The sequence below is a fragment of the Armigeres subalbatus genome, chromosome 3 (assembly GCF_024139115.2).
Source record: "Armigeres subalbatus isolate Guangzhou_Male chromosome 3, GZ_Asu_2, whole genome shotgun sequence".
NCBI classification, from domain to species: Eukaryota; Metazoa; Arthropoda; class Insecta; order Diptera; family Culicidae; genus Armigeres; species Armigeres subalbatus.
Genome location: NC_085141.1, coordinates 426,975,458 through 426,991,097, shown reverse-complemented (window position 1 = coordinate 426,991,097; position 15,640 = coordinate 426,975,458). Strand labels below are relative to the sequence as shown.

Sequence of the window (15,640 nt, the reverse complement as noted above, 5' to 3'; positions counted from 1 at the left end):
AACGTAGTATTTTTACATTTGTTCAACTTTCCCAGCATTTATATAAACACAGTTGATCACAAGACGAATCGATTTGTAAGGAAATCCTGCAAATCGGTCCAATAGTTCATGTGTTATATTGCCTTAAAGAAAATGTAAACTCATTTTTATAAAAAGAGATGATCAATTCAGCCGAACGACATTTTCGACCGAATGTCCATTTCGGCCAAATGGCCCTTTCGACCAAACGACTTTTTCGGACGAAGGACATATTCACGATTTTTTCAGTCAAAGGAACTGTTTGACCAAATGACAATCTCGGCAAAATAACTTTGGGCTAGAAAGTCTGTCTGAAAACATAATGAGATCATATAGAAAACATATTTTGAGTCATAATTTGCTTTCAAATATGTATAAATCATACTACTATAGATTACTAAATTGAATGATATGACATCAAACTGTGTACCAGTGACGTTTCCCTAACCCCAATCTACCTGTGCACTGAGTTTAAATTTACGAAATTGGTGTGCAGAAATGCCCAGAACAACTAGATTTTGACTAGTATAAACGACTCCGATAATTTTATTTTCCATTCGGGCTGTCAAAATATCCAAATTTTCGCTTTTTGAGTCAGTGCACAGGTAAAAAGTGAGGTTACGCGACGCTACTGCGGTGTACTTATTTGGTTATCGGAAAACAATAGCAAAATTAGTTTTCAATTTGCTCTCATCGACAGCTGGAATAGTTTTTGATTGGATGTTACAGTAAGATATTTCTGCTATTTCGTTTTGTTATTTTAACTGTTAAAACGACCAAAAGTTAAGTAAACATAATCGATGATTTCACATCATTAAAACAAGCTACCGATTTGCTCTTAAGTTTTGCTCAGGTAGGTTTCTACCCAATAATCTTTTCGGTTAAACGACATATTCGGCCGAACTACTTTCAGCCTTGTGACTTTCTGCCGAACGACTAGACTTTTCAACTAGATTTTTTTGGAATTCAACGGGAAATCCTTTGCAAGTTTCACGCTAATTTACGGAGAGCTCTTCAAAATGTTAACAAGATATTGTATGAAATTTTCATGGAAATAATTGGTATCTTCGTAAAAAATATCTGGAGTTTCAACGTGATGTTGTAAAGATCTATCAGGAAATGATACGGAAATTGCACTGAATCTTTGAAGTTTCCACTGGAAATTTGAATCGGCGTGGAAAATTATAGATCAGCGGCGTGACAAATTTTAAACGGCGGCGCGCCGATGCAAATATGCCGGCGGCGGCTGCGTGCCAAAAACTGTCGGCGGCGGCGGCGTGGCGCGGCGGCGCACACCTCTAATTGGGAGGTTGCTTCCGACCTCTATGGGAGCAACCATTTTTCAGGTCACAATTCAGGTCACTTCTCCTCCTACCACTTCTAAGAGGCCGCGATTCCGTTACGATGCCGCCGACTTTGATAGCAGCATTCGACACGCGTTGGAGCACACTTCCCCGCTTACGCTTCCAGACTTCTCCGAGGTCGTTCTCGACGACGCTGGTCTATCCATCCCTCTGACCAGCTCTCGACCAGGACGCAAAGCCCTTCGGTGGTGATCGGACGAAACGCGTCGAGCTGTTAAAGCCAGAAGGAAAGCCCTACGAGCGCTCAGGAGGCTTCTCCCTGGGCACCCGAGAACGGTAAGTGCTAGGGTAGGAACTCATTTAAATGAATGTCTGTAGGACGCTACTCGTGAATTTGAAATAAGATTCATGCAGTGGGCGAACTTCTCAGTACTCTACTGGTTCAAACTAATTATAATAATACGGATAATTTATACTGAAGAAAATACGAAAACATTTAAAGAACGGACATGCTCGTTACAGTGCATTGGAAAACTACAAACAAAAGCACTATAAGGCCGAACGGTCATCCAAGACGCCAAAAAGAAGCAGTGGGAAGACTTTTTGATTCCATCTATTCGGCACAATCCACCGCCGAACTGTGGGTAAAAGTCAATGCGCTTAGTGGCAAGCGTAGATCTTCCCCCATCCACATCGAATCGCAAGACCGTACTATGTGACCAATGCACTCGGGTAGTAAGCGGCTACCTAACCGATGTTCAAAGGCTCATAGCCACCAGAGCTCTGACGCTGCAGAACTTTCGAGTCCCGCCGGATTTGCTTAGTTCCCCAATAAACCAGCCCTTTTCGTTCGCCAAGCTTTCCTTTGCTCTTGCGAGTAGCAAAGGGAAGTCTTGTGGTCCGGATGGAATAAGGTATCTGATGCTGATAAACCTCCCTCCCGCGACGCTGCTGATTACCAGCCTATCTCGCTGACCTCCTGTGTATCAAAGGTCGTCGAGAGGTTGGTCAACCTGCGTGAAAAGCTTGAGTCTGACGGACGCACAGTGACGGGCCCTCATACAAATCGCGGACAAAACCTGAGATTGCGTTCAAAACTTCACCACAGAGTAATTTTGAAACGTTGAATTCATTTTGAGGTTAAAATAGTTATCCGACATACTTTATGTTATCCAAGGGCTTCCGCAAGCCCAGGCCCTAGGATCTAGAACAAAGACAGCGTCTTCATTCTAACATTGCACCAGTCAATTACCCGCTTTGGCGCAGCTATGCGCAATTCACCACACTAACCACCGGAAAGTAGACAAAAAATAGATTTTAATACATAATACCTGATCTTTTCGAATCTTTCCCAAAAAAGTTTAGCCAAATTTCATTCCCCCATACATATTTGTTCGGGAGACACTTTACGGAATGATGGGGTTTCCTGGTAACATCCTAGCTTTTGTGCACAACTTCCTCACCCGCTGATCCTTCCGGGTCTTTTATCGACAATTCCGCCTCCAGAACTTTTCCAGAGTTTCCCCGCAGGGGTATGTTCTGGCAGTAACCCTGTTTCTGGTTGTCATTAATGGGGTCTTCAATGGCCACATCAAGAACATCTACATCTTCATCTACGCGGACGACAACCTGCTTGTGGTAGTCGACGCGAACGCGTATCCGAACCCAAGCAGCGGTTAGTGCAGGCCTTGTGGATCTTGTCGGTTGGCTTCACCTTGTCGGCCGGAAAAAGTGTCCGCAGACATGTATGCAATGGAGATAACCGTCTCTCCGGCCCTAGTCTCAAGATTAGCGGGCAGCCGATTCCAAACTAGAAACTAGTCAAGGTCCTCGGAGTTTCCATCGACCGAGGACTGAATTTCGTCCCGCATTTCCATGCGGTCGAAGTCGGCGGCAAATCAAGGATCAACCTTATAAAAAACATTATCAAGACAGCATATGACGAACAACAGGGCCACTCGGAATCGTATCGGCCAAGCGCTGATTGACAGCAGACTGCTGTACGGACTAGAACTGACATGTGTAGCACGTTGTGAGCTTGTCAACATGCTCTCCCCAGTCTTTAAGCAATAGCTTCCGGACTTCTTCCTTCCACACCCGCTTGGGCTAACTTCTCCAAAGCAGGTGTCCTCCCATTTTGCCATCGTGTGCAACTGGCTATTTGCCTAAAAGCCTCCGCATACGCTTCCGCTACATCCGGAACCCATAGGAACACTCTCCTTGTTCAAGGCGATCGGATCACGCACATGATGGCCGGCGTCAATATCCCCCCGGTGGCTTTCCACAGCCACAGCCACTTTCCACAGCCAACATGTAGCTCCATTGCGAGGCCCTTGAAAAGAGGGGACAACACGGAAGCTCCTCGAAGATCGGTCCCCGAGTTGCTGAACACTGAGTTTAGGGACCATGAACATCGATACACTGACGGTTCCCTTTCAAGAGAAGGGGTCGGCTTAGGCATTACCGTGAGCAACCTAACACACCCGATTCTCACATAATTTCGGCGGAAGACCCTTTCGGACCGTTTGTGACATCTGTGGAGTACAAAACTCAGTGGAACATGTGATCTGCCGATGTCAAACATGAGATGCCCTAGCTGACGATACCGCCAGCCTATCTGTCCTCATCTGCTTTCTCAAAAATGGAGGACTGTATTACCAGTTCTAGATCCAGTTTGACCTTCCGGACACTCCAACCCGGAAATAAGTCCCACCCAAGGAGGTGTGCGAGCCTCCCTGGTCTTCCCAGGGCTGTAAGTCCTCACGCTCCCCACAGTCGGCTTGGTTGCGTTTGTTGTATCCTCATCTTGATACCAGCCGACCAAGTCCTATTTAGCAGGAATACGAAAGCTGTAGCTCTCAGAGTGAGCCACGCTTGCTCCGAAGTTTTTTGTTTTATTTTTAAATGAGATCAGAATTTGGCATCGTTCTGATCAGTTTATTGCGGAAATCCTCCGCTTCGAATATTTTTTTGCGAAAGTCTGTCCCTCTGAAAAGTTTTACCTTCTTCGGTCAGTTTTATGGATCGATGTTATGCACTAAAGTTGGGTTTCCTATCTGGCTGCAGCGATTGAACTCCGGAGAACTATCTATCTGCTTGCGGAGGTCTCTAGGTTGGACCTAATCATGACAATATCATGACAAGTGAAGAACTGAAGTCGTTTCAAAATTCACAGAAATAAAGAAAAAAAATCCTGCTGAAAGCCCCCTAAAAATTTCTCATGCTACTTTTCCCCGAATTCCGCCAAGAAATCACCCGGGAGCCCTTAAGAAATTTCCCCGCAATATTCTGAAGAAATTAATCTGGAAATTCTTCTGCTTTTTGTTCCAAGAGCTCCTCCATGAATTCATGCAGGAATTTCTGCGAAAATAATCTCAAAAATTATTTCAAATATCCCTCTCAAAAATCCTACTGAGAGAGTGCTTGGTTAAATATCTTGAAAATAGATTTTCCGTATGGCCGAATCGCTGAACAATTTGCAATTAATTTGTCTGATGGACGTCAACTGATTGTCAACCTCAATTAAAGTCAACTGTCAACTGTTTTTATGCTTGAAGTTTTTTTTTTTATAAAATAATAAAAGAGTTTCGGGTAGATTTTTTTATTGACTTTCAGGAGAAATTGTCGATGGAAAGCTAAAAGGTTCTCAGAAGTAATTCCTAGAGAAATTCATGAAATTGAAGTATTTTTGAAGGATGTTCGTTTTTTTCCAATAAAAATATTGGGGAAAGGAGAAAAAAAATTTTTTTTTGAAATAATTTCCAATCTAAAAACCAAAGGGATTCATTCAAGAATTTCAGAATGTGCTCTAGAAGCAATTTCTTAAATTGAAGTTGTTCACCACATTTTCTGAAGTTGTCAGATGGATTTCTTCGAAAAAATATGTTTAAGTTTTCCCACGTTGTATAGCAAGAAATCTGGTTGCCAAGTTGGCTTTACAAAGCCATTTTCTCGCCATTTTCGGCACTTTTTAAATGGAAATAAGCTTTATTCTAGTTTCAGTTGTGAATAGGTCACAATCCAATGATTTCGATTTATGGCCGAACCTATCATTTGTCTGAAAATGCCTTTTGCCGAAATGATCTTTTACCAAGCTACATTCTCAACCAAATATCGACTCTGCGCGGACATATTAGACCACAGTGCATTCATCGCAATAACTTTTGTTTAAAAGGTGTTTGTCTAAATGAACCTTCTTTTGTGAAATATTCTTCGACACCCTGAAATATTTCTCAGACCTAAAAGATTTAATAACTATTCCCTTTAACTATTTTTGAAACTCACGCTTGTCATATCAATACACCTCAATTAATGGCAAGGAAAATGCAATCCACAATCCGACATAAAATTACAATTTTAATGGCTATGAAAACATTTTATTCGTTCATAACTAGTATTTGCTTTCACTTAATTGTTTGTTCTACTACTATTTTACGGAGTGTTGTTTTGCTGTCATAATTTACTCAATAGTTTCTGAGTGGTTTGGACGTCTTCCTTCCAGCTCTAGATCTAGCTTATGTTCATAACCAATAATAATAATAAACAAATAATATTTTAATTTACCACCAACCACAACCTCCGACGAGTGAGTAAACTCGTGTAAAAACAAATAGTGTGCTCGGTTCATTCCCTGCCCTATTCTTTGCAGTTCTCCGAACGGAGGGAATTCTCCCCTTACAAAAGCCCATCTCGGAAAGAAGCGAGAAGAATCCAACCGGACTAATTTGCCTAACGACCTGTTAAAGCAGCTGTTAAGTGGGTCTCTGTATTAAAGCCGCTTCTGCCCGGTGGCTGTTTGGCCGGGTTATTTTTGCGGCAGTCGATCGTTGTCGTCGGTGTGAAAATTGAATGGTCGCTCTCTTGAACCTGGTACTTAGGGTGGGACGACTTTCAGTTTTCGACAGCTATTACATCGGATGCTGTACAATTAAGTCAAAGTGATTTATTGATGCCTATTCTAGTAAGTAGGACACTTCATAATGATTTTGGCAGCAACTTGTTAATTGCTTGGGTTAGTGCACACCATTTAAATAGAACTGTAAACGATCAATTAAATCATCAATTGATTCTCGTCCCACACTAACAGCCACCGCCGACGACGTCGCTAAGTGGTACTCGCATTTTTCGAGATCTCCGCTACTCTGCTGCTGACAGAACACCGAGTAAGGTAAACAGTTTGTTTAGCAGGGTTTCTGATCCGATGTAATCGAAGCTGCCCGCCCCGCAGGAGGATGGGAAAGTTAGAGAGTCGTTACGAATTTTGTTTTCCTCCCCCGGCATTAACCGGGACGAGGCGTTATTGCGAAGGAAGATGAAGCTCCGCATATGTAATTTGCGATGATGTCGCAAATTTAGCAGCTCTCACACCGTGCGCTCAGCAACGTGCTTAATGCGGTATTATTCAGTGGATGTTGGCGGTTTTCAAATAGATCGTAAATGTCATCCAGGACACGTCGCTTTAAGGCAATCAACAAATTCTCCGGTTGCGTGTGGCCTCGGTCGATTAACGACGATTACTGCTGATGGTAGTTATACTCACGCAACAAATTGGATGAGTTGATGGAGGGTCGTACAATTTGTTGAATGCTATTATGGAATCCGTGCTCTTCACGGATGATAAAATCCACGTGAAATTTCGACTAGAATCGTGGAAATAAGGGAGCGCACCGAAATTGACGTAAGTTGGCATCGCGTGACTAATTTTGACATGCAGAGCAACATATTGTAGATGTTTACATTTGGTTAATATATTTGTACACAAGGTTCAGAACCATTTATTCCAAAGTGCGGAAGATATTACAATTTGTTCTGTGTTTTTTAATTGGCATTGCCACGTCCCAGAACACCAATTGTTTATCGATTTTGGTGTCGACCGCAATAACATTGCTAGAAAAATCTCAGATTTTTGGACGTTGTGTAAGAAAGTGAGTGAGCATTAGGTAATCGACCGGTCGGCGACTATAAATGGCAAGATTTGCAGAATGTTTCTATCAGAGGCTGTCCTCGGCAACTGATTCTTCGTCTTAGAACTAATAATTTCTCTCGAAAACTTGGAAGAATCGGCATTTGAAATTTCGGTTTGTGAGAGTTGCAAATATGAATAAATTTTCTTGTGAAATACGGACTACAATTGGAAAATCGGATTTGGAAATCTTAAGGATTTCTCTTGAAAACACAAATGAATGTAACTTCGGGATTAAAAAGAATTTATTTTGAATTCCAAATGATTATCTTTTGACAATCGAATAAATTATCATTGGGAATTATTTTTATTTAGAAAATCTATATGAACTTCCGTTGGAAATCCGAAAGAAGTTCCGTTCAACATTCAAATGCATTCAAATAATTTTCTGTTGAAGAATCGAATGAATTCACGTTGGAAATTCGAATTTCAATGGAATTTCGAATGAATTTTCGTTGAAAACTTGAATTTTATTTAGGAATTCGAATGAACTCCTGTTGGAAGTCCTAACGAATTTCCAACGGAAATTCATTTGAATTTCCAACGGAGATTCATTCAAATTTCCAGAGGAAATTCATTCCAATTTCCAAAGAAAATTCATCCGAATTTCCAAGGGAAAATTATTCGAATTCCCAACGGAAATTCATTCGACTTTCCAACGCAAATTCATTCGAATTTCCAACGCAAATTCATTCGAATTTCCATCGGAAATTCATTCGAATCTACAACGGAAATTCATTCGGATTTCCAAAGGAAATTCATGAAAATTTCCAAAGGAGATTCATTCGAGTTTTCAACGGAAATTTATTCTTATTTCCAACGGAAATTAATTCGAGTATCCAATGGAAATTCATTCGAGTTTCCAACGGAAATTCATTCGAATTTCCAACGGAAATTCATTCGAATCTACAATGGAAATTAATTCGAATTTCCAAAGAAAATTTATTCGAATTTCCAACAGAAATTCATTCGATTTTGCAACGGAAATTCATTCAAATTTCCAACTGAAATTCATTCAAATTTCCAACGGAAAATCATTCGAATTTCCAACGGAAATTCATTCGAATCTACAACGGAAATTCATTCGAATCTACAATGGAAATTAATTCGAATTTCCAAAGAAAATTTATTCGAATTTCCAACAGAAATTCATTCGATTTTGCAACGGAAATTCATTCAAATCTCCAACTAAAATTTTTTCAAATTTCCAACGAAAATCATTCGAATTTCCAACGGAAATTCATTTGAATTTTCAACGGAAATTCATTCGAATTTCCAACAGAAATTCATTCGAATTTCCAACGGAAATTCATTCAATTTCAACGGAAATTCATTCAATTTCAACGGAAATTCATTCAATTTCCAACGGAAATTCATTCGAATTTCCAACGGAAATTCATTCAATTTCAACGGAAATTCATTCGAATTTCAACGGAAATTCATTCAATTTCAACGGAAATTCATTCAATTTCAACGGAAATTCATTCAATTCAACGGAAATTCATTCAATTCAACGGAAATTCATTCAATTTCAACGGAAATTCATTCAATTTCAACGGAAATTCATTCAATTTCAACGGAAATTCATTCAATTCAACGGAAATTCATTCAATTTCAACGGAAATTCATTCAATTTCAACGGAAATTCATTCAATTTCAACGGAAATTCATTCAATTTCAAAGGAAATTCATTCGAATTTCCAAAGGAAATTCATTCGAATTTCCAACGGAAATTCATTCGAATTTCCAGCGGAAATTCATTCGAATTTCCAGCGGAAATTTCCGTTGCAAATTCGAATGAATGTCTGTTTGAAATTCGAATGAATTTCCATTGGAATTCCGAATGAATTTCCGTTGGAAATTCGAATGAATTTCTATTGGAAATTCGAATGAATTTCCGTTGGAAATTCGAATGAATTTCCGTTGGAAATTCGAATGAATTTCCGTTGGAAATTCGAATGAATTCGTTGAAATTGAATAATTTCCGTTGAAATTGAATGAATTTCCGTGAAATGAATTTCTGTTGAAATTTTAATGAATTTCCGTTGGAAATTCGAATGAATTTCCGTTGGAAATTCGAATGAATTTCCGTTGGAAATTCGAATGAATTTCCGTTGGAAATTCGAATGAATTTCCGTTGGAAATTCGAATGAATTTCCGTTGAAAATTCGAATGTATTTTCGATGGAAATTTGGATGAATTTCCGTTGGGAATTCAAATGTTTTCCGTTGGGAATTCAAATGGTTTTCCGTTGGAAATTCGAATGAATTCCCGTTGGAAATTTGAATGAATTTCCGTTGGAAGTTCGAAAGAATTTCCGCTGGAAGTTCAAATGAATTTCCGTTGGAAGTTCAAATGAATTTACGTTGAAAGTTCGAATGGATTTCTTCGGAAATTCGGATGACATTCCGTTGGGAATTCTAATGACTTTCCGTTGCAAATTCGAATGAATTTCCGTTGAACACTCGAATGAATTTCCGTTGGAAATTCGAATGAATTTCCGTTGGAAATTCGAATGAATTTCCGTTGGAAATTCGAATGAATGATTTTCCGTTGGGAATTCAAATGATTTTCCGTTGGAAAGTCAAATGAATTTCCGTTGGTAATTCGAATGAGTTTCCGTTGGGTATTCGATTGAATTTCCGTTGGAAGTTCGAATGAATTTCTGTTGGAAGTTCGAATGAATTTACGTTGGAAGTTCGAATGAATTTCCGTTAGAAATTTGGATGACATTCCGTTGGGAATTCGAATGAATTTCCGTTGGAAATTCAAATGAATTACCGTTGGAAATTCGAATGAATTTATGCTGAAAATTCGAATGAATTTCCGTTGGAAATTCGAATGAATTTCCGTTGGATGTTCGAATGAATTTCCGTTGGAAATTCGAATAAATTTCCGTTTGGAATTCGAATGAATTTCCGTTGGAAATTTGATTGAATGAACCTCAACTAATTGCAAGTTTTTGTCAGGAAATGTTAAATGCTAATAAATAACACTTTCTACGTACGGGCCAATCGGCCAAAATGAGCAGCTGATTCAAAGTAGACCACTCAGAAAATGGGTACCAATACCAGAAGTCCGGAAATTTATGTTGGGTAAAGTGTCATTGTACTGCGTATGGCAGGCGTTTCACCCTCCTAATTATCAGTGCTGCTGGTAGATGAGTATCATATGACAGTGAAGAAATTATTGTCAAACTATTATGTGCATCGTCGACCGGGGTATTATGATTCTTCCCATAATCGGATTTGTGCTTCTCTGGTAGTGAAGCACCTCTGATGTTACCCAGAATTAACTTATTGACCTGAAGCTCTTTATCGGATTCATAGTCTTTAGAATTGGTGATGGCTTTCTTAGACGTAGGGAAACTTGTTCTAGTCAACGATGATGTTGAACATATCAACGAGAAGATGCAAACTGCTTTGTAATGACGAGCTCTTATTATTGATTAATATGTTGCCTTAGATATTTTAGATTTCTGTAATTGAATCCATGGGTAGAAGACTGTTTTTTGGATTCTGAGATGCTTGTGCTTCAATATTATAATACTATACAACTGTAACGGCCTTACTGTCGAAATATGTTTTCATTAATCTTTCGTTTATTTGGGAGACTCATATTTTGAAATACGTATCTGTTGAAGTGGTGGAAATAAATCAGAATATACTATCTTGCATTACGACAAGTGAAGACATTCCACTAAAAAGCTCTAAATAATTTTCTAATTATATTATGGAGTCAATACACACTGCGATGAGAAATAAAAAATATGTATTTTATTCACAGACTCAGTCTTGTTGCAACAAAAGATAAGAATTTGGTAGACGTTAAAAAGCAAACCATCACGAAACAGAAACCTAAACTGTGAACATGTAATATTGTTCGATTTTCACGAAGGTGGCTTTTATTCCGCAATAAAGCCATTAAAACTATTTCATCATACATATAGCATTTTGAATCGATAATTTCTCGCTTAACTTTTCAAAAGGTCCTAAGTAACATTTTTTTCATGAATTAATTTGAGTGTTGCAATCAAAAGCTTTCATGTTTTTCTGTTGATTGCGCTATTCAAATTAAATCATGAAAAAAATGTTACTTAGGTCACTGAAAAGTTAAGCGAGATTTGTTTCTTGAAAATGCTGACGAGTTCTCATCGGCATTATTTTTCCATGACTAACAATCTCAATATTAACGACACTTGGTCACCATGGCGGCGCCAGAGCGTAACGGCTATAGAACTTGGCCTGCTGCGTTAATGCCACCAACAACATCTTCGTCATCATTGTCATTATTATCGTCATCATCACCACTGAACGTCACAGTCGACGTTCTCGCCGCCCCATTGTTGTTAGCCATAACCATTACAATTGAATCCCAGTGTACTAAACATATCTAACACTATCATTAGCCACTCTACCCAGGAGACAACGAGCAAGGACCTTGCACAGAAACAGGACACTATGCTCGGCGTTGCTTGAGGCTGTCTCTACGGTTCCCATCTTGTACAGAGAATTTGCTTTGACTCCTATATCTATCTACTTTGCTACATACATCTCACCAGTGCAACAGTTTTGTCTACTAACTCTTTCTACAACTATTCCTTTCTGTCGTCTGACTTTAGCTTCACGGATAATGCAACTTTGAATGCCCGTTCTGGTGTTGTTTTACATAATGAGTGCATCTATTAGATTTGCTATACGCGCATCGCTTTTCCTCGCAATTTACCAACAATGACGGCCTCTCTGCTTACGTTACTTTCTGTTGTTGACCTCGTAGATGGGATTTGTTTATTATTGAAGCTTTGAGAATTGGTTTTTTGGTATCAGTAGGGTAGAAATTAAAAATGCTCATGGGATCAACAGCTCTCATAAAAAATATTGTTTTTAGACTATTTTAAACTAAGAGGGTAGCAAATGTTAAAAGGCTGCGAATCTCCTACCGTTTTTTTTACCGCATCACATAGCGTAAGCTCATCAAATTCCAGTCTGCATTCGACGACACAGTAGGCGTGTGAACGTGGATCTAACCAAGCGTAGCAATCGTTGCTAAGGCAGAGTAGACCCGTGTTTCTAACCCATATCACAAATTTCTTCGCTCGTTGCGTACCTCTCGGTCGGCTCGCCTTCCGAGTTTACCTTTTCCATTGCCCTACCGGACCTTATCACCTGCTGAAATCTTTTTATGACCGAAATTTTTCTTTTCCTTTTGAGTTTTATCTCACACCTCCCCGAAACGGCATAGCACCTTGCCACAAAAGGACGCTTTTGCCCCTAATTCACCGCCCAAGCGCGCTTCATCCTCCCCCTTTTCTCCCATTTTGTTATCTATCTGTCTCTCTTTTTCTGTTTCCTGTAGGCACAAAACCCGCATAAATGGCAAGGATATACTTTCATTACACCAACCTTTTGCGATCACTGCGGTTCGATGCTGCACGGGATTGCGCATCAGGGTTTAAAATGCTCAGGTACTCCTCGCTCTATCACACTTTCGCTCTTGCTCTCTGTTTCTCTCTTTCTATCGCCGAAAAATCACCCGCACCCACCCACTCATCAACTCACCGCTGAAGGAAAATAGATCGTAGCAATCGGCCTCGAACGTTTGAGGACGACCTCAGCCTAAGTTTTGTGTTTCTAAAAATTTATTGTTTCAACTTTTGAAATCAAGATCCACAAGTACTCCAACTGATATCCGAGTTTCGTCAAACAGTGAATGATAACTAGAATAGGCTGTTGTGAATTCCTACTCGGGTCATTTGTGTAATGGTGCATAAGTTGGAATGTCATCATGCCATGAGGTGCATTTTTTTGTTGGATGAGTTTTTGAATAGATTCATGCCCTTAGAATAGGACACCACTTGCACACTGTACATTGGACGTCGTACTCGCACCTTGGTTAGAATAGTCTAGAAGTGTCTTGACTGGTATGTCTATTTTTCCAAAATGTACTAAAAGACTGGAAGAAAAATAATGTTTTAATTACAGGAAATAAAAAACAATAATGCAAGGCTTAATATTGTGCGTTTCTGTTCGAAAATATCAACCAAAGTTATAATTTCCAAACAATCCTTAATAGTCTTATTAATGAAAATTTATATATCTCAGGTACTTATTCAAAAGGACGTATGTGATTTTGTAAACAAAGGTTTAAACGTCGATTTGTCCAATCTGATGGCACTCCCACGCAAACCAACACCACCAACAGGTAGCTGAAGGCTTCTCCTACCTGTCTGTGGTGATGGTTTGCGTGGGAGTACTATCAGATTGGACAAATCGACGTTTGAATCTTTGTTTACAAAATCACATACGTCCTTTTGAATAAGTACCCGAGATATCGTGTTTTGAAATTTTCCGAACATTGTTCAGCGATGAAGTAGAAATTTATTGCAGGATATGATTAATTCGTTTAGCAATCTACGAGCTAGGGTTTTAAAAAGATAATACCCGATTTTTTAGGATTCAGCAAATCCTGTTCCAGGGTTGGTAGGTAATTTGGTCTAAAATTATTGGGCATAAACGCCGTTTGGAATAAAGCGTAATGTCGTTTGACATAAAGTTCGTTTGGCATATGGTCATTTGGCATAATAGTTGTGTAATCACCAATTTTGGAAATAATGCAAAATATATTCAATTCTGTATATTTTTTTGTTGCTTCTACATCATAAGAGCGATGCTATTTTTTTATATCTGCGTTTTCCTCTTATCATCTTTTTTACTCGGCAGAAGATAAGAGAGGATATGATTCCGTCTTTCAATTCAGGCATTTTCTCGTTTTAAAGCAAGGGCAGATATGCTCCCTTCTTTCAAATGATCCTTTTTCTCGGCAGAAAGCAAAAGAGGATATGACTCTTTTTTGATTCAGGCATTGGCTCCGTTTTAAGCAAGAAGAGATATCTCGCTTAACTTTTCAAAAGGTCCTAAGTAACATTTTTTTCATGAATTAATTTGAGTACTGCAATCAAAAGCTTTCATGTTGTTCTGTTGATTGCGCTATTCAAATTAATTCATGAAAAAATGTTACTTAGGTCCTTTTGAAAAGTTAAGCGAGATATGATCCTTTTTTTGAGGGATGCAATTGCCCAGCAGAAGGCGGGATATGATTCCTTCTTTGGTGGATATGATTCCTTATTGCCTTATTTGGAAAATCCTGCTCCAGGATTTGGAAAATCCTGTTCCAGGATTTGGAAAATCCTGCTCCAGGATTTGTAAAATCCTGCTCCAGGATTTGTAAAATCCTGCTCCAGGATTTGGAAAATCCTGCTCCAGGATTTGGAAAATCCTGCTCCAGGATTTGGAAAATCCTGCTCCAGGATTTGGAAAATCCTGCTCCAGGATTTGGAAAATCCTGCTCCAGGAGTTGGAAAAATCCTGCTCCAGGAATTGGAAAATCCTGCTCCAGGATTTGGAAAATCCTGCTCCAGGATTTGGAAAATCCTGCTCCAGGATTTGGAAAATCCTGCTCCAGGATTTGGAAAATCCTGCTCCAGGATTTGGAAAATCCTGCTCCAGGATTTGGAAAATCCTGCTCCAGGATGTTGTAAACCCTGCTCCAGGATTTGGAAAATCCTGCTCCAGGATTTGGAAAATCCTGCTCCAGGATTTGGAAAATCCTGCTCCAGGATTTGGAAAATCCTGCTCCAGGATTTGGAAAATCCTGCTCCAGGATTTGGAAAATCCTGCTCCAGGATTTGGAAAATCCTGCTCCAGGATTTGGAAAATCCTGCTCCAGGATTTGGAAAATCCTGCTCCAGGATTTGGAAAATCCTGCTCCAGGATTTGGAAAATCCTGCTCCAGGATTTGGAAAATCCTGCTCCAGGATTTGGAAAATCCTGCTCCAGGATTTGGAAAATCCTGTTCCAGGATTTGGAAAATCCTGTTCCAGGATTTGGAAAATCCTGTTCCAGGATTTGGAAAATCCTGTTCCAGGATTTGGAAAATCCTGTTCCAGGATTTGGAAAATCCTGTTCCAGGATTTGGAAAATCCTGTTCCAGGATTTGGAAAATCCTGGTCCAGGTCCGAGCAAATCCTGTTCCAGGATTTGGAAAATCCTGTTCCAGGATTGGGAATATCCTGTTCCAGGATTGGGAATATCCTGTTCCAGGATTGGGAATATCCTGTTCCAGGATTGGGAATATCCTGTTCCAGGATTGGGAATATCCTGTTCCAGGATTGGGAATATCCTGTTCCAGGATTTGGAAAATCCTGTTCCAGGATTTGGAAAATCCTGTTCCAGGATTTGGAAAATCCTGTTCCAGGATTTGGAGAATCCTGTTCCAGGATTTGGAAAATCCTGTTCCAGGATTTGGAAAATCCTGTTCCAGGATTGGGAATATCCTGTTCCAAGATTGGGAAAATCCT

At 39.6% G+C, this 15,640-nt stretch overlaps 1 protein-coding gene across 6 annotated transcripts in view; it reads left to right on the top strand.

Annotated features, from left to right (window-relative positions):
• LOC134227452 (protein kinase C, brain isozyme-like) overlaps positions 1-15,640 on the top strand; it is a 242,618-nt gene that overhangs the window by 161,021 nt on the left and 65,957 nt on the right. Inside the window, exon 5 of one of the 6 annotated variants that reach the window (XM_062708957.1) lies at positions 12,640-12,748. The exons of the other annotated variants lie outside the window; for them this stretch is intronic. Within the exon in view, the coding sequence (XP_062564941.1) occupies positions 12,640-12,748 (109 nt within the window). The remainder of the gene's footprint in view (positions 1-12,639; positions 12,749-15,640) is intronic. 6 annotated transcript variants of the gene reach the window in all.